General features: G+C 42.0%; 1 protein-coding gene across 2 annotated transcripts in view; it reads left to right on the top strand.

Annotated features, from left to right (window-relative positions):
* The window catches only part of KDM5A (lysine demethylase 5A), a 77,056-nt gene extending 59,003 nt beyond the window's left edge, over positions 1 to 18,053 (top strand). For both annotated transcript variants that reach the window (XM_008164215.4, XM_008164214.4), the window contains 6 exons: positions 1,588 to 2,139; positions 2,860 to 3,003; positions 6,666 to 6,825; positions 7,150 to 7,370; positions 10,066 to 10,476; positions 16,175 to 18,053. In XM_008164215.4, coding sequence (XP_008162437.1) covers positions 1,588 to 2,139; positions 2,860 to 3,003; positions 6,666 to 6,825; positions 7,150 to 7,370; positions 10,066 to 10,476; positions 16,175 to 16,387 — 1,701 coding nt within the window. In that variant the 3' untranslated portion in view covers positions 16,388 to 18,053. The remainder of the gene's footprint in view (positions 1 to 1,587; positions 2,140 to 2,859; positions 3,004 to 6,665; positions 6,826 to 7,149; positions 7,371 to 10,065; positions 10,477 to 16,174) is intronic.
* The last annotated feature ends 235 nt before the right edge of the window (positions 18,054 to 18,288 follow it).

Below are 18,288 nucleotides of genomic sequence, written 5' to 3'. Positions count from 1 at the left end.
TATTGCATAGGGAGGGTGAGGTGGGGCACTGTACTGTTGGTGACTTGTCTTAGATCCAAGCTCCTGTCTCCTTGTGGTCATTAAAGAGCCCATTGTCTTTCACGTGGGATACTCCTGGGGGAATTCTGCACCCCAAAATTAAGTTCTGCACACACTATTTGAAAATTCTGCATATTTTATTTGTCAAAATAACACAATATAATCATGCCAGTTACAATTATTTTGGTAACTTATTTCAAAATATCTGTCAGCAAGTATGTCTGTAACAATACAGACCAAAAAAGATTCTGGTAATTTTTTTTGACAAATAGATTCCTTAAGAGGCATATTAATACAGAACTTTGTGTAATTCATTTAAATTACAATACAGAGCTGTTTCTTGCACCTGTCAGAAGCAGTGCAAAGGCTTCGGGGAGTCAACAGTAACGGAGGAGCTGAGGGAGAGGGAAGGAGCCTGGAGTGAACCTGGAGGGTGTTAGGCGTAGGTGGGGGTTTTTCCTTGGGTTGGGGGAGAGGCCAGGGAGTGTGAGATTGTTAGGGAGCTTCCCCCATGCAGACCCTGGCTGACCCCAAGCCTCTCCCATTCAGTCAGGCACGTCTGCCCCTGTCACTGCACCCCTCATCCCCATGGGTCTCTGCAGGCTGCCCTCTCCCCCCCCCGCCCCTCCCCTGGTCAACGCTGTCACCTCACTAGCGCTTGAGACCATGCTCCAGTCTGTGTCCCCCCCCTCCCCCCCCCAGCCATTCTGAACCCCAGTCTGTGACCTCCCCACCCAGCAGCCCTGTGTGCCCCACTCTGTCCTAACCTCGGTTTGCAGGCAAGGTGCTGTGATGAACTCTACTCCTGGGGGAATTCTGCAGCACTGGGCATAGAATTTTGTATTTTCCCGCATAAAATGCATTTTGCCTATGTGCTGCAGGTCCGATTTTTGCACACAAGAGGCCACTGTGGCACTAGAACAGCGGCATGAATGCAGCTGGCTGTTCTGGAGCCACAGCGGCCTGTGGTGGGCAAAAGGCAGAACTGCAGTACTTCTTAGGCAAAATGTTTTTTATGAGGGGAAATACAAAATTATGTGAGACAGATGAATTCTGTGTGTCTGCAGATGCGCAGAATTCCCCAGGAGTAATGGGAGTAGGGGGCATTAGTATGGGTTTCTGATCCAAACTTCAATTTGAGTAAGTACATTTTGCCCTCTAATTTCCCCCTGCAATTTAAATTGGAAAACGTGGCATTGCAGTAACTTTTAAACCAATGCTTCACTTGAGAGGTGGCTGAATTTCAGTGGAAAGTGTTTCCTGGTACAGCTTGGGTCTCTGTTTAAGTTTGCAGAATGCTTTGTAAGCTTTTGGGAAGACCGGTACTGTATAAATATTAGGTGCTGATCATATGTCAGAAAGTCAGGGAATAGCAGGGTTCTGGGGAGGAAATTGTAACTAGAATTGCATTTTCTTCTGGTTTTTGAGTCACTGTGCTTAGGAGATTCTTGATATGTCCTTGCCTTTCAGTGTTGTTTACTCTGGTAGCAAAACCTTGTGTCCATTTGCTGTGAAGGGTTATCGGCTATCACTCTCTGTGCTGTGCAGGTGGCTGTATTCAAGGACCGGGAGCAGAAGGAGATCGAAGCCATGCACGCCCTCAGGGCAGCTAACCTGGCTAAGATGACCATGGTGGACCATATAGAGGAAGTCAAGTTCTGCATCTGTCGCAAAACGGCTAGTGGGTTCATGCTACAGTGTGAGCTCTGCAAAGACTGGTTTCATAGCAGCTGTGTGCCCCTCCCCAAAACCAGTTCCCAGAAGAAGGGCTCCAGTTGGCAGGCCAAAGAAGTCAAATTCCTGTGTCCACTCTGCATGCGTTCTCGAAGGCCCCGACTTGAAACCATCTTGTCTCTGCTGGTATCCCTGCAGAAGCTACCTGTCCGGCTGCCTGAGGGGGAGGCATTGCAGTGCCTGACTGAACGTGCCATGAGCTGGCAGGACCGAGCACGGCAGGCTCTGGCCACTGATGAACTGTCCTCTGCTTTGGCTAAGCTTTCTGTTCTCAGCCAGCGCATGGTGGAGCAGGCAGCTAGGGAGAAAACAGAGAAGATAATCAGTGCAGAACTACAGAAAGCAGCAGCTAACCCTGACCTACAGGTAGGGCGTGTGGGGGTATCTTACTCTTTACCTCTTCACTATGATTCGCCAGTCTTCTATGGGCACTTTGGGAAGGAAGCAGTTATGTGTTGAGCATTAGGTGTCAGTCATTTAGGTCATTGATTTGATTGTAGCTCCCAGGTAATGACAAGAAGTCATCAGTAGGCTTAGGTATTTATAAGACACTTGAGGCATCTAAATGCCAGTACTAGCTGGCAAGTTGAGTGGCCTGTATGAAATGTTGGCCTTAGTACTGTTCCCAGTAGATAATTGTCCGGAAAGTAGTTGATGCCTTTCAGGGAGAACTGCAAGTGTTCTACTACAACTGCTAAAGATGTTTCCTCCATATCAAGATTGGGGCTTACTGAGATGATGTGATGAGGAAGAAGCTTGTGTTACCACTGACCATGCTTTGACAGCTCTGGATAAAATGAGGAGTCAGTAGGGCTGTCAGCCAGTATTTCTCAAAAGGATTGGAGAAGATAAAAAATTAATCCCATGTGGCTTATTTCTTAGACATCATCCCAGGTTTTTGCCCAGACCTTAAAATATGGTGACAGTTTTGCCTGGGTTCTGCTATGCATGTACAGACTATTTTTGAAGCCAAAGGAGGGCAACTAGCCTTCGTATAATCATTCTTTCCAGCAGTGATTTTTGCTGCAGCTTCTTACTGTATCCATTTGTTTATTGCTTCATTCATATTTTCCTTTTGTCACTTAGGGTCACCTGACCAGTTTCCAGCAATCAGCTTTTAACCGTGTGATAGGGAGTGTGTCATCATCCCCACGGCAGACCATGGACTATGATGATGAAGAAACAGATTCTGATGAGGACATTAGGGAGACATATGGCTATGATATAAAGGTAATAACCTAGCATGGGTACTAAGGGCTTGTCTGTACATGGATTTATTTCCACATGTGAACATTGCCCTTCTGGAATAAGAGTACCTTTTCCCAAATTAGCTTAATCCCCTTTGGAAGTGGATTAAGCTAAGCCAGGAAAAAGCATTCTTATTCCAAAACAATTGTCCATACATGCAGTTTACCCAGAGCTGCTGTTTCATTTAAAAATCAGACCCTACCTTATTCCAGAATAATTTCTATTTGTAGACAAGACATAAGATACATAATGTGGCCTTGTGCCTGTCATGAGAGGTTTTTGATGGGTTTCATCTGTACATAATAGATTTGGAGTGCTGAACATTTTTGGTCATAGCATTCTTACTTAAAACTCTGTAACATATCATGTGACTAGATTTAAAACAACACTTCTCTAGTACTAAATTCTAGATACTTGCACTTTTCAGGGATTTGGAGCCACAAGTAGATGAGGAATTGTATTTTATGCTATGTAGATCAGGGTGGGGGCCATGTTCTGATTTTATACTTTTTCACAGACTTTATATATTTGTCACAGATTAAATTAGTGCCTAAAACAGGAGCTTTTCACCAAGCTATAGTGTAGCAGAAAGTGGGATCTGAAAACTCCATGTTCCATAAGAAGTTTGCTGGTGCTCCATCTCCTTCGGCATTTTGCTATCCATCTGTTCCCTGCCCCACTTGTGCATGCGGAGGAAGTCAGGACTACAGCTCTGGATCTATATGTAAACTAAGCTCCTGGAACTGACTCAGAAACTAAAACTGCTCTTATCCTTAGGCTTCAGAAATAGTTTTGCTGCAGAAGAATTTTCATGAGAAAACTGCAGAGATTAGTCATAGCACCTTAGGTAGTTGTGTGTTTTTCAGTGAGACTATATTGAAATGAAAAGTAAATCTGTTCTCCGAGATGCTGCTCACTGTTTTCAATGAAGAATGTGAGACAGTGTTCTCCTAGTGCAGTGGTCACCTTAGTGATGCAGCATTGTATTTCCTTCATGAGGCATAACGCTGAGAAAATTTGAGGTTCCATTAGATTACTTTAAAAGGCAAAGAAATCTTTGCAGAATCATAAAATTAGACATAGAAAGGCCTGTTAGATAACCTGGTACTTCCCCTTGTTAATGCAGGATTATTGCCATCAAAATACTTCACTTGTATTGTAACTAGTCTTGTTCTACATGCCCCGGGCAATGGGACAGAGACTATTTCACAGCTAGATAAGCAGACCAATTCTCCAATTTATTACGGTCATTTTGAGTTTTAATCCTGTTCTCCAAACCCCTGCCATCTTGGGGTCATCATTAATTTTATAATTGAAATGTTGAATGGTACTGGACCCAGCACAGACTCTTACAGCACCCCTCCAAATACTTCCTCCCAGTTTGACAGCAAATATTGATAACTTCTCTTTGATTACAGTCTTCCAGCCAATTGTGGTTCACCCCATCACATCTAGTTTTACACTTTCCACTGCATCTTTGGTTGTTAACTCCATAAATATTTGATTACTGTATTCATAAGAGGCCCTTAATTATTCTTTTCTGGACTTCCTGCAAGCTTGATAATTTGGTGTCCAGGACAGGACACAGTATTCCCGTGGCGGTTTCACCAGATTTGTAGATGGAGGTGGACTCTTGCCTTCAGCTTTGGGCCCAAAATTGCTTTGATTTGTTTGTCCTGTAATGTAAACTCGTATTTGACTTAATCTCTACTTTCACCTCTTTGAGCATTAGTTTTCCAGTTTTCTCTCTCCCATTGAATGTTTCAGAGTTTTTACCCAGACATATTAATGTTGTCCCCAAGCTGAAGATCACTACTTCTTCCCATGTTTCTCATTTTTCTGGGCTATTTGTATTTTTCTTCTGATGTTCCTGCTTCTCAACTCTAGAGTTTTCTGCAGGTTGCATTAATGTGTAGTTTACTGCCTCTTAAATGCTTATGTGGAATGAAAACCTCAGTTTTAAGACTAAATATGTGAGCTCTTGATCCCATCTTTTTTTTTTTTCCCCCCAGTCACTATGGGCAACACAATTCTTTGTCACTCAGCACTATAATCTGTGTCATCTTCAGTGCTGTCCTTTCTAGACTCTCACAACCAACCCATATCTAAATCTTGCCACTTACTCCTGCATAATGTCTCTCTAAGATCTAGCCTTTCCTGTGTCCATGCTGCTAACCTTCAGTATATCTGTTTATTTTGTCTCCAGCTTTCTCCTCTTTGGTCTTAATAAATGCCATCCTGCCACCTTAAAATCTGTTGTTAAAGCTACTGCAAATATCTTAAATTATTGCTTAGACCATGTCGCCCCCTCCTCCTGTTTACATCCTCCTGCCAGTCCTTCCCCTTTTTCACTGCAGCAAGCACAAACCTATTTTTTCTTCGTTTCTAAATTCCTTCATGACTTCTCTGTGCAGTACCTTTTATCCATTCTCTCATATAGAACTGTATACCTCTGCTCTGCCAAAGATGCCAGCTTTTGTTGTTCACTAGTCGTATTTTCCCACAAGCATCTCCTTGCATAAAGGATGGCATGGGATTTACTCCCTGTTAAAAATCTGCAGTCACTACATTATTCTCCAAATATCTCCTTAAAATTCACTTATGCCATGATTCTAATAAAATGCTTTGATATTAGCCAGGCAGCTGGTGTTTTGTGACTCCTGCTTATTGCACTGATCATAATTGTCTCATAGTTACCTTACACTCCCCACATCTTTGTATCCATTTGTTTCTCATCCTCTTCATAAACTGTAAGCAGTTTGGGGCTGGGACCATGGATTTTTGTTTGTGTGTATAGTGCCTAGTAGACTGAAGCCCTTAGATGCTACTGCACAAACTACCTGTGTCTAAGTAGGCATATAGTAGCTGATTCTCTGTCACCTGTTTCATGTTGGTTTCTTCACACATGATGTGGAGTCATGAATATATTGTTCATGAATGCCTAATGAGACCGAATTAAAAGCATGAACAAAACAGTCCACTAATTTTGTCATTTAATCTGGAGTCTGACTTTGTATAGAAGATGTCAACTGCGAATAGAAGTCATTGGTTCCACACTAATAGGTGTAATGGCCCTAATTTAGCCACTGAATGTTTTTTCAAAATCCCGGGCCAGATGACAAGAAATTCATGGCATTTCTGATTTAAAATTTGCCTTAGGATCCTATTCCCTAATGAATTTCTATCTATCAATAGACAGATGCCAAATTTGACAGCCCTTGCCAGGGACACAACCTGACCTGAAATTCTTCCAGAAGTGCGAAGAGTACATGTGTATATGTCTATAAGCCCCTAGTTCCTAGACCTCAAAAGCAGGGACCTCCATGGTATATCATTCTGTTGACAATGGAGTTCACACCTGGGGACTAATCTGTGGGGAAAGCTGGGAAATCACTCATTCTTCCACTGCACTCAATTAGTGTATATGGAACACAATCTCTCTCTAGTGCTGCTGCCATCTCATTACTTAAATAGTTAAGTTAATTGCACAATATGCTGGTACTATCAATTTCTGTGGCAGGGTAGCTCTGAGCAGGTTCTAGAAGCATTGGGCTTTTGAGGATTCTGATAGGATCTGCTCCGAAGTAGATAAATTCCAGCTGTAACAGCCTGTGTGTGTTTTTCTCGCTATGTGACTTCTTCAGGATAATGCCAGTGTGAAATCTTCAAGCAGCCTGGAACCCAACCTGTTCTGTGATGAGGAGATCCCCATCAAATCAGAGGAAGTGGTGACACACATGTGGACAGCTCCCTCATTCTGTGCTGAACATGCATATTCATCTGCTTCCAAAAGCTGTCCTCAAGGTATTGCCTTTTCTATGCATTAGCCATTGAGAGGGGTCTGAGCTGGTGGTTGAGAACCCCAGCCAGTGAATGATAATGCTGATCACCTCAGGTAAGCTCAGAGGGCATCATGTCTATATGTGGGAAAGGCAACTAGGGGTCAGGGAATATGCAGTAGAAATATACCAAAATTCTTATTTGCTCATGCTCAGTGGCTGTGCCAATGCCCAAAGTTTCTGTTTGAGCCTTCTCCACCCTCAAACTGTTACTGAAAAATAATGCACTATTGTCTTGTTTCTGACCACCTTCCTGTCTGACCTATGTGATTTGCCTTCTGTTTGAAAGGTCCTAGCACCCCAAGGAAGCAGCCCCGGAAAAGTCCCTTGGTGCCTCGCAGTTTGGAACCTCCAGTGCTAGAGCTGTCACCTGGTGCCAAATCTCAACTAGAAGATCTAATGATGATAGGAGATCTACTGGAGGTATCTTTGGATGAGACCCAACATATTTGGCGGATTTTACAGGCCACGCATCCACCCTGTGAAGACAGATTCCTTCACATCATGGAGGTATAGATGTGAAGAAAGATTGTAGCATAGAATGAAATTGTGTCAATGTTGTAGGTGGTTGTTGTTGTTGTTGTTTTTTAATGGAATTTCAGATCATTTTTCAGTTGATTTTCCCCTGGATCTTGCATCTTTTTGCAAAGAAATAGCCTCAGATCCAAAAAACCTCAGACCTCACTCACCACAATGTTTAACTTTGTCTAAATAAATAATTAGCTCTTGTAAGTTCTTCCATTGTTCTTTTCAGCTCAGCATTCCTTTGAGGGGGACATCTGAGAGCAGGTCTTTTCAGAGACACCTTGTCATCTTCCATATTCTATAGCAAGAACTCCTGCCTCATTGATTGTGCTTACTGTACAGTAAAAAAATTCCACTGCTGTCCAGAAGTTAGTGGAATTGCTTTTATTAAAAAACTAGGAAATTCCATGCACCGAATCATAAAGTTAAAATTGCAGAGCAAAGCATTCAGAAGTAATGAATGAATGGTTCAGAATCTGAACCAGTTGGAAAGGACAGTGGGAAGACACTTATATTGAAATAATTAACACTTTACTCCTACTGTCTAGCTTTGTATCCAGTTATTGGTTGGACAGGAAATTGTGTATATACACATGCTTGTCCATATTTTAATACATTTTTGGGGGGGAAATGAGAAAAAAAAACCATGCAACTTAAACTCCTGCTCCCATTTGCATATGTATTACAGAACCAGTTGTTACTTAAGGTGAGAAATACAAAACAGCAAGTGGTGAACTCTAAAAACAGGTTTTTTTCAAGAAGATGCCTTGGTACTCAAAGCGAGGGTAGAGAGAAATACAGGATGCATATCTAGAATTGATTCTAAATTGAAATACATTCTAAGTGCCACAGGTGGCACCAGTGTCTCTTTAGAACAATGTAAAAGTCTGATTCAGATCAGAGATAAGGGTTGGTGGGGGAAAAAACAGGCAACCATTGCCACTACAGTTAATATACCTAGCATCAAGCCCTATGTTTACATCCAAAGGGTTCACAAAATAAACCATCTCCTTTGCATGAGGAGCACAGGAGCCTTGCATCTGCAGTCAAACCATGTGCTAAAACCCTAGTTACATTGACAGAGACTAACTACATGCCTCAAATCATTTATAAAGCAAGATTCCCTTTATTTATTATCAAACTTCTAATGCAGTTATTCAGCCTAAAACAAATTCACTACAAATTTCCATTTTAAACCCCCCCCCAACTAGAACCTATGCAAACTAAACAAGCATATAAAGATTTTCCATTTAAAATTAGTTGTTTTGGCCAAAACAAGCTTTCCCAAAGGTTAATCTAAAACTCACCTGCTTTGTAGACAGCTGTAGTCTGTGTCTGCCGAACAAATTATTTTGCTTGGAGGTGCAATGACAGCCATTTGCTGGCACCCAGGCCATTTTTTCAAAATCATTCCACATTAAAACAATATTAAAGGAATATTAAGGTTACAGAGCAAAGCACTCAAGTCAGAAAATGATTAAGGAAGCTCTTTAGGGGCACAGACTCTTTTTTCTGTTTGTACAGCACCTAGCTCAATGGGGACTTCATCCATGAGAGATTCCTGGGTGCTATGACAATACAAATGGTAATAAATTTATGGCTGCACACACAACCTTAACTGTGCCCTTTTGTGTGCAGGCATTATACTACAGTCTTATTAGATGACATGCTATGTTTTCCTGCAAGAACCATACCTTACTCAGCATACAAGATAGATGTGCTCAGGGAATGAGGCAGTTATTCAATATTTCTTTCTAGCCTCATTGTTCAGTATGTAACCCCATTCCTTATTTACTGCATACCATTGAAAACTTGAAGTGAATAAGGAATTCTCTATGCTATAAACTTGTCCGTGGAGCTCATCAATGTGCCTTAAATAATTTTATCCTCCATATCTACATGAAGTCAGAAATCATCAGTATCCCCATTTTACAGATGCATAGAAGAGGCAGAAAGATTAAGTCATCTGCCTGAGGTCCCTTAGAAAGTCTATAGATATCCTGAGTTCCAGTTCAGTTTAACCACAAGTGCTTGCTTTCTCTCCCAGAAGATGCATAACTTATTCATGCACACTATGCAATTTCTGGAATGAATGAGGCAAGGGGTTCTGGAGTGGATCTCAGACCAGTTCACACAACCCTGACTCATTCTCTGTCCAACATGTGAAATGAATGAGGCTGGCGTTGTAAGGGAAAAAACCAGTATGTGATTATTTAATAAGAGTTTTGGTGAAAATAATTATCACAAGCAAGATCAACCTAGGATTGGGAATAACAAGAACAGACCAATGCGTAAGGAACAAATGATTAGTCTTCCTACAAATATCTTTTACATAAGTCAACAAAAAAGTATAGAAACTGCTTATTCAGAATCCTTTCTCTTAGATTGTTTTGCTTTTCCATAGGCCATCATTGATTCTTAACCCTTTCTCTTCTTACACAGTTGAATCTGATTTCATTCATCACTTTACTCTGGCAAGCTGAAAGCTAGGAAAGAGTCCCCTTTGTTCAGACTCTGCCATCCTGCCTGGTGGTCAGGCAGGGTCCTTTCTGCACCCAAAACATGGGGAATGGGAGGTGAAGGTGGGAGGATGTCTCCAACAGACCATAGGAATGTAGCATGTGGAATTCTCTTGAGATATATATATATATATAGTTTTAATCTTCTCCTTTTTACGAAGGATGACAGCCTGGATGAGAAACCATTGAAAATGAGAGCGAGAGATTCTTCTGAGCGGAAACGGAAGCGGAAACTGGAGAGGGTAGAGCAGTTCTTTGGAGAAGTGAAGCAGAAGTCTAAAGAGCTGAAGAAACTAGAGAAACCCAAAAAGAAAAAGTTGAAACTAACCTTGGACAAGACAAAGGAGTTGAATAAGTTGGCCAAGAAGCTGGCCAAAGAAGAGGAGCGGAAGAAAAAGCGAGAGAAGGCAGCTGCAGCAAAAGTGGAGCTGGCAAAGGAGAGCACAGAGAAAAAGAGAGAGAAAAAGGTGCTGGATATCCCATCTAAGTATGATTGGTCAGGAGCTGAGGAGTCTGATGATGAGAATGCTGTGTGTGCTGCACAGAACTGCCAAAGGCCCTGCAAGGATAAGGTGAGTCCTAGCTTAGTTTTGTCTTAAGCAGCTGGGGGAGGGTAATGAAAACCCCTTTAAGAATTATTTAAGGTTAACAAACTTTGAGCAGCAGTGAGGGATGTAGTTAATATGCTACACATAATGAAGGCTGGTAGGCAGGTGTGACTTCTAGAATACTGAGCAGTCAGGCCAAAGAAGCTCATAGAATGCGGACTTGCCAAGCCTGAGGAATTGAATTCTGCGCATCAGCATGCTGCATAGAGACTATGAACTAAACCCAACATTCTCTGTTGCCTCAAGCTGTTTGAGTAGGGTGAGTGGGGAGGTAGAATCTGGGAGTAATTCTTCCATCTGAATGGAAAAGTTATGCCACCCACAAGCCACCTTCTGTATCAGTGCCGCAGGTTGCCCACTACTGTTCTATATCCTTTGTTGCTGATAACGTGGAAGACATGCTGACTTGACTCCCAGGGGTTAATTCTGTGTTTTAGCTAGAACTGTTTCCTGGCCCTGGTCTGTTTCTGAATGAAAGTCTAAAATGGACATGCAGTCCCATAAATGAAAATTAATCTTCCAAAGCTCTTAAATAAAGCCTGTGAGCCATGAGGCTGTGGGTTGAATGAAACCACAAGCTGTACTGCCCCACTTTTCTTGTCCGAGGTAAATCTGCAGTGGTTCGGGAATTGATCGGATTATAGCAAAAGAAATCTTATCCGCCTTCCAAGGTCGTTCCCAGTTGTGGTCCTGGCTCTCCTAAGCAGCGGCTTTTAGCTCAGAGTAACTGATGGAGGTGATCAAACTTCATTCAAAATAATTTTTTTAGATAAAATGAATTTTTCCACAGGAAAACCCTAATAGAAGCTATGAAATTGTTGTTGTGGAATTCAGTGAGGGGTACAGGACTACATGAATATGATTTTGAGGCAGGGGTTGTGGAGTTAGTGTCCTGATTGAAGTGGTAAAGGGTAATTACTTGGAACTTTTAAAAAAACTATAAACTGAGCAAAACGCTAGAAAATATACTGTAGAGGAAAATCCTCCACTGATGGGATCTAGTTCTTTCCCATCTATCTTATAAATGATATTGCAGAATTAGTACATTTTGACTGGAAGTGAGGTTCCTAGTAGAAGAGAAGTGTCTGAGTTTACGTTCTGATAAAGTACGTATTAATTTAAATAGATCAACTTGATATAAGCTATACTAACAAGCAAATTCTTAGCATTATGTTTAGCATTCTAAAACTAGTCAGAACATTCCTTAGAATTGTTATTTTCTGTAGGATAGACAGACATGTTTTTGTATATGTATGTATACAAAATAGAGCTTAAAAAAATGTGCTAGCCCTGTGAATAGAAGATGACCAACACTGGAATATAATTCCTTACTCTTGGGGGAATTCAGTGTCACTGCATGTGCGCAGAATTCATGTTCTCTGCAGATTTCTTTGCTTTCCTGCAGAAAAATTACTTCTGACGGGGGAGCAAAGGGAAGCCACAAGAGCAGTCACGCGCCCCTCCCCAGCAGCACAGACAGGTCGGTTCAGGTGCCCAGAGTAGCCAATAGATATGTAAATCACCACCAGGGGTGTGTGAAGGGGTAGACAGTCGTGTGTGTATGAGAGAGAAACACTCTGTCCCTCTAGCTCACTATTGCAGCATGGTCGGCCTGGAAGGGCAGGGCTTCAGGGTGTGTCTGAGGAGGTAGGTGTGGTGCAGGCTGTCTCCTCAGGAAGAGCAGAATGTAGCAGCCTGCCCACTTAATGAATTGTTCCCATTGTCTTTGTAAATTCCCCCAAGAGTATAAAACAGGTGTAAAAGTGTTAAGGCTCCTTTACATTGCCAGAGTGGTGTAAAGGACAGTATGGCCTTATAAATGGTTTTGGTGCTTTAGTGATTAGAACTGGTCTATATTTTTGGACTGAAAAATTTTCTTAAAATGTGCTCCATGAACTGTTTGCTACTGACCTTTCTGGATATGGTCAGTAGCCAATATAAATTGAGTTTGATTCCCCCGCCCTCATTTGCTCTCCAGTTGCCTATGATGTAACACTGAGCTTGTGGCTGCATATATTTGTTGACTAATAACTAGAAATAAAGAGTCAAACCTAGCTACATTACTATTAGGCAAGGGGGTTTGGGGATTTCCTCCAATGCTCCCCCCTCCTATTCTCCATCTATTGTATTGTAGTTTAAATAAATTACCTAAATAATTGAAGCCAGATTGATTATATTGCATTATTTTGACCTATAAAATATACAGAATTTTTAATTTTTTGGCGCAAAATTCCCCTGGGAGTAAATTCCTGGAACTGCAGGCATTAATGTCTATTATCAGTCACTTTTTCAACTGATACAGATATAGTTTGATTATAAACTAAAGTAAAACCTTCAGTTAATTTTGATCATTAATTGTTGCTTTGCTTCAAAAATGTTACAATTTCAGTTATTTTCCAGTATATCTTGAGTTCAGTTTCATGTGGTCCTATAAGCAGAGTTCCAGCAGTTAATGGCTTTGATAAATGTACCAGTAAGTTGTTTTTTATTAATATGGCAGTTCCTTAATCTTCTGATTCCAGTTTCTTCTTATCACATTCAAATTAAAATATGCTTTTACTCAGAAAATGGTTGACCTTCTGGTGCCTTTGGGCTTTTAAAAGAGTTTTAATTTACTTTTGTTTCTCTTGAACAGATTTGTTTGTTTTGTTCTACAGCAAATTCATCTAAAAGTTTAGGGTATTTTTCCCTGAAATGTTCGGCAACATCAGAGTTGTAAGTAAGTCAGGTAACTTTGTCAGCCACTGGCTACCAGCTCAATAGTTTTGGACTCTTACATGGTCTAAGGTTATTGGAGGCAGTAGTGCAACTAAGTTCATATGGGCCTGTCTTGCCCAAATGCGATAATTAGATTCCTTTGTTTTCTGCAGCAGAAGAATTTCAGAATCCACATAGCTACAGAATTTGGCCACAGAATCTAAACTTTCATTTAAGTCTTTAGTCTTTATGGTTGCAAAAATCACCTTCCAAATGTAAATCTCTGCAATGTTGTATTATTCATTTTTGTATTTAATTGAATTAAAATGTCTATTTTGGCATTTACATGAAGCTGCTGCAAAAAATTCAGTGTGCTGCAGAAATTGAGGGCTTTGTTGTAGAATTTAAGTTCAGTGTGCTGAAAGACTCCATGAGGCCGTGAAAGTATATATCCACTTCTAACAGCCTCCTTCATGTGCTATTGCAGTTTTCTACATGCATTAGGTGTTGAGGGAGGAAGAACATAAGATAAAGAATAAAGGAAGGATTTAAGGCAAAATTAAAGAAGTGACTTGGTAGCTGAGGGGAGGCAGGGAAGAATTTCAGCTAAATAGGATAACTCCAGTGAATGAGCTCCCTAATTGTGGACAGAAATTGAGGGAGGTCAGAAAGTCCAGAGTGAGAAAGTAGCCAAATAAATAGATCTGAGCTCAGTTAGGGTAGACCAACTCCATGAAGTGTTTGGAATAGTAAAGAGCAGTTCAAAATGGATCCTGATATGCAGAGCAAGTTGGTGGAATCAGGAAGATGGGAGTAATGTTGTTCTGTTTCCTGGAGCGAGACTAGCCTAACAGCCACATTCTAGACCCCTGCCCTCCTGGGTCTAAGAATAAAAATTTATGAAAACGGTAGGGAGAAGATGGCAATTGGCAGTGAGTAAGGATGTCATCTGAGGCAGGGTCAAAGGAAGGGGGGATGAATTCTTGCATGGTTCCTCAGATTGCAAGTCTGCCTATTACTGCCTGTGCAATGTGAGAACAAAGAAAACTTAGGTCAAGTCAAAGATGATTGGTTGTCCAACTTGGGCCTGGAAGCGAAGGTAGGGCTATGTTAGGGGGAATGATAGAAGATAGTCATGGGACAAAGGTTTTCCCCCTAGAAAAGGGCTTCATTATTTGGAGTTAAGCTTTAATGTCAAACTTAACTGGTAGATGGTACACGTGGCTTGATCAACTGGATCAAAATATTAATCAAAAAAATTGAATCCAGCAATGAAAAGTCTAGGAGGGAGAAAAGAAATACTTTGAGATAAGCTCTAGCGAAAGGGTGAGGGAACAGCAAAGCCGTTAGTTTCTTCTTGTACCAAGCGAAGATCATTGGCTCCTTGCTGAAGGTCCTCAGGGAAGAGTGACTGATGGTTCTGAAATTTTACATATGCCAGGAGACAAACTGAACAGTTTTAGTACTTGGAAAATCAAAAGGAGGATGGTCTAGGTAAAGTGGTAAGTGAAACCCTCTTATTCCAGAATATTGCTGAGGCTAGGGAGCATGGTCACGAGTGAGGGAGGATCAGGTAAAGCAAGGAGGTGCTTTTGTTCAGAAAAGTTGAGGTAAATAGTGGCTTTTACGAATGATGTTTGAGCTGGTGTTATGTTGAAGATTCATGAGTGAAGACAGAAGTGGGGCTTAATTGCCATTTTTCAAAATAAAAATCAGAAAACACCTCATAGTGTAAAGTGATTAGGGAGTCTGGAATGGCGCTGTGAGTATCCTGACCTAGGACAGGAGAAGAACTGGGTCTTTATAGTAGACAGGGGTTTGGTAGATAAGAAGTTATGATTTATGCATTTCTCAGGAGGCACATTGAGTCCCAGTTGGTACCATCCTCTCCGTCTAATTAGGTGAAGGCAACTGGACTGAAATTCATGGAGGTGACCTGGATGGGAGAAAGGGGGATGGGATTGAAGAAGGGGAGAGTAGAGAAATGGGTAAATTAGTTGGGGTTAATTAGTATGTTTTAAATGAGAAACTGTCAGTAAGCTGTGTTGGACTCTGCTGGGAGGGGGGGATACTTACAGCAAAATAATGAAAATAAATACAGTATTTTTGTCTGAAAATAGGCACTGTAGTTGCTCTTTCCCAAGGGCTGGTCATGTCCTTGCCCTCTGGTAACATGTATTCTAGGTTTCAGAGTAGCAGCCGTGTTAGTCTGTATCCGCAAAAAGAAGAACAGGTGGGCTGTAGTCCACGAAAGCTTATGCTTTAATAAATTTGTTAGTCTCTAAGGTGCCACAAGTACTCCTGTTCTTCTTTTTATGTATTCTAGGCTTTCCTGGATTTTAAAAGGCATTTTCACCCTAACATTTCCATTGTAATTGATCCTTAGGAATCAGGATATTGCTAATTAATTCCCTTGGTGTGTATTAATAGTGCTCTTTGTTTTCCCTGTGCAACTGACTAAACTTGTGTATTTCTGCTTTCTTGGGTACTTGAGGAGATAGTGACATAAATACAACAGATTATCTTGGAGGAACATTCCTGAATATTTAGGCTGGGTATTGTGCAGGTAGCTTTGGGCAAGTTGGACTTATAAAATTCCCCACATCTGATTGAGAAGAGTCATCACATTATAGGATGTCATCCTTTATCAGGGTCTATTGATACTACTCAACTGTACTGAAATCATACCTAAACTGTAGGCCACACTGAAACTATGCAGCTTCTGCAGCTTCAGGACAATACAGGTTGTGTGTGAAGCGATGCAGCTGTAGAAGGCGATGCCAAGTTTGTCTAACCATCTTCCTTGGTTTGGTCCTAGCAATGAACTGTAATGACTTTAGCTGCCATTGACTGTTTACCCAAGCAGAGTCCCAGGCTTATTTTCTGACACTGGTCTGGAGAGTTGAATCTGACATCTTTCTCCCTTGTAGTAGTGTTCATGTGTTGTTGATCTTGTCTCTTGCAGGTAGATTGGGTGCAGTGTGATGGTGGCTGTGACGAGTGGTTTCATCAAGTTTGTGTTGGCGTCTCTCCAGAAATGGCAGAGAATGAGGATTACATCTGTATGAACTGCGCAAAGAAACCGATGCAGGGCCCAAGTAGTCCAGCTCATGCACCACCTCCCCCGTTCTTACTGAGCTACAAGCTACCAATGGAAGATCTCAAGGAGACAAGTTAGCAGCTACTCAGTCTCTCTGGGACTTGGGGAAAATGGACCACCGAGACCCTACTGAAAGAGGGTGTTTGAAGCTAATGTAGCCACTCAGCCTCACTACCAAGGATGTACAGCCCTGCAGCAGAGATGGTCCCTTATTGCTGGCTTCCTCTGTACAACGGGGATGTCAGAGGCACAGTGGTTCCAACCCATCAATGCAGACATCACCTTTGTGGGAGTTCCAGCCAATATTTTAAATGAAAGTGTTCCCAGCTGAGTGTGGGTGCTGCCTTCAGAGACTGAGCAGACATGGGGCTGTTAGATTAGACACTTGGGTGTGTTAGAAGTGCATCTGTGAAACGGGAAGTGGGGTTGGCCTGGAATTGGTGGCCATTGGCTGGAGCTCTCAGCCCTACCTGGTTGCCCCATGGAGTCATATTGTCCATGCAGAGATTTGGAAGTTACCTTCAGCCCAGTGGTCTCTCCATACCAACTCAGCCAACAGGGAAGTGTATGGGAATAATGAACCTGCCTCAATGGCCAGGCAGCTCACACTACATTATAGGGATGGAAGGGGGTGGCTGAATAGCTCTTAGTGTCTATTTTGTAGTTAGAGGGCAAAGGAGCTCAAGGCCTCAGAAATCAGCACTGGTTCTATTTACCAAAAAGACACCCAGCCCCGCCCCACCATGTATATTTCCCTGACGGGGAAAGTCAATCTCCCGTCCTGAGGAGGGCCACAAAGCATCAGTTAAGATGTCAGTCTATGCCAGAGCTTGGAAAGCAAAGAGCACTTTCCCTCTCTACAGGGGTCATCTCTCCTGTTCTAGGCATTGTTAGTGTTCCCTGCTCCTGTATATTACAGTTGTTTGACACAGGCTGGAGCTGGTGGAGAGATACAGCAGCGTGATCTGTGCCCAGGGATGGGGAGGAACGAGGACAGCCCACTTACCTCACGGGTTACCCTGACATGTGCTTCTGTGAAAACTTCCATTCACAAGTATTTCCAATATCACGAGGCTACAGGCATGGCCTTGAGCGATACCAGCAAGCAGTCTGCAGATACTGATCACAGCGCAGATTCCCTCCCTGCTGGCTTTGCCTACAATCAGCAGCAGATCCTGTTGGAAGTTGCCCCCGGCTTTGCCGGTGGACAGAGGGCGTGGGGTAATCCTGGGTGACAGTTGTTTTAGTAAATCCATTTTTTAAAAAGGACTTGTTTTTACTTTTTTCTAAATGTCTCAGACTACTGACTTGTTCTATAAATAGATTATTTTTCTTTGATTTTTTTATACTTACCACTGTTACCAGCAGCACAGAAACAGAGGTTCACAAAGCAAAAAACCTGCCCACGGGCTTGGTTTTTTTTACTTCATTCCTTCCTTGTAGTACAAGGAATTAGCAGTTATCTTCCCCATCCTAGCCTAACCAGCTGCCTGTGTTTAAATAGGTAAATACATTTCACGTGCTACCTTCGTGTTTGGGATTGTTCCTGTTAGCGGGGCACCTGGGCCTTGCTGACTCCAGTCTTTGCTGGCTTTATGTATGTGAGTGTCTGAAGCTGGCCACTGTGCTGTCTTGCCCCCCTTTCCCTGTTTTGTTTCCATTCTTCTACAGTTCTAGGAGTGTTGTAAGTAGTGTCCAGTCTTAGTAGAAGCTGGGCTGGGATTTAAAAAAAAATTGACAAAAACAAGTGTTCTGTCTTGACTGTTCTGTGTCCCTTTTTTTTTTTTTTTTTTTTTTTTTTTTTGGTACTTCAGTTTTTGGAGGGTTTTTTAGCTGGCTGAGATACCAGCCAACGTTTTCCAGGAAAAAAGTAACTAGAAATTCAGCTCAGTCCGCTTCATCTAGATTAACTTCACCCAACTGCTTGTCTGTTCCTGATACCTGGGAAGTGGTGGTGGTGGTGGTGGCAGCGACTGATT

This window comes from Chrysemys picta, chromosome 1 (genome assembly GCF_011386835.1).
Source record: "Chrysemys picta bellii isolate R12L10 chromosome 1, ASM1138683v2, whole genome shotgun sequence".
Classification (NCBI taxonomy): Eukaryota; Metazoa; Chordata; order Testudines; family Emydidae; genus Chrysemys; species Chrysemys picta.
This window is presented reverse-complemented; position numbering and strand designations above follow the sequence as displayed.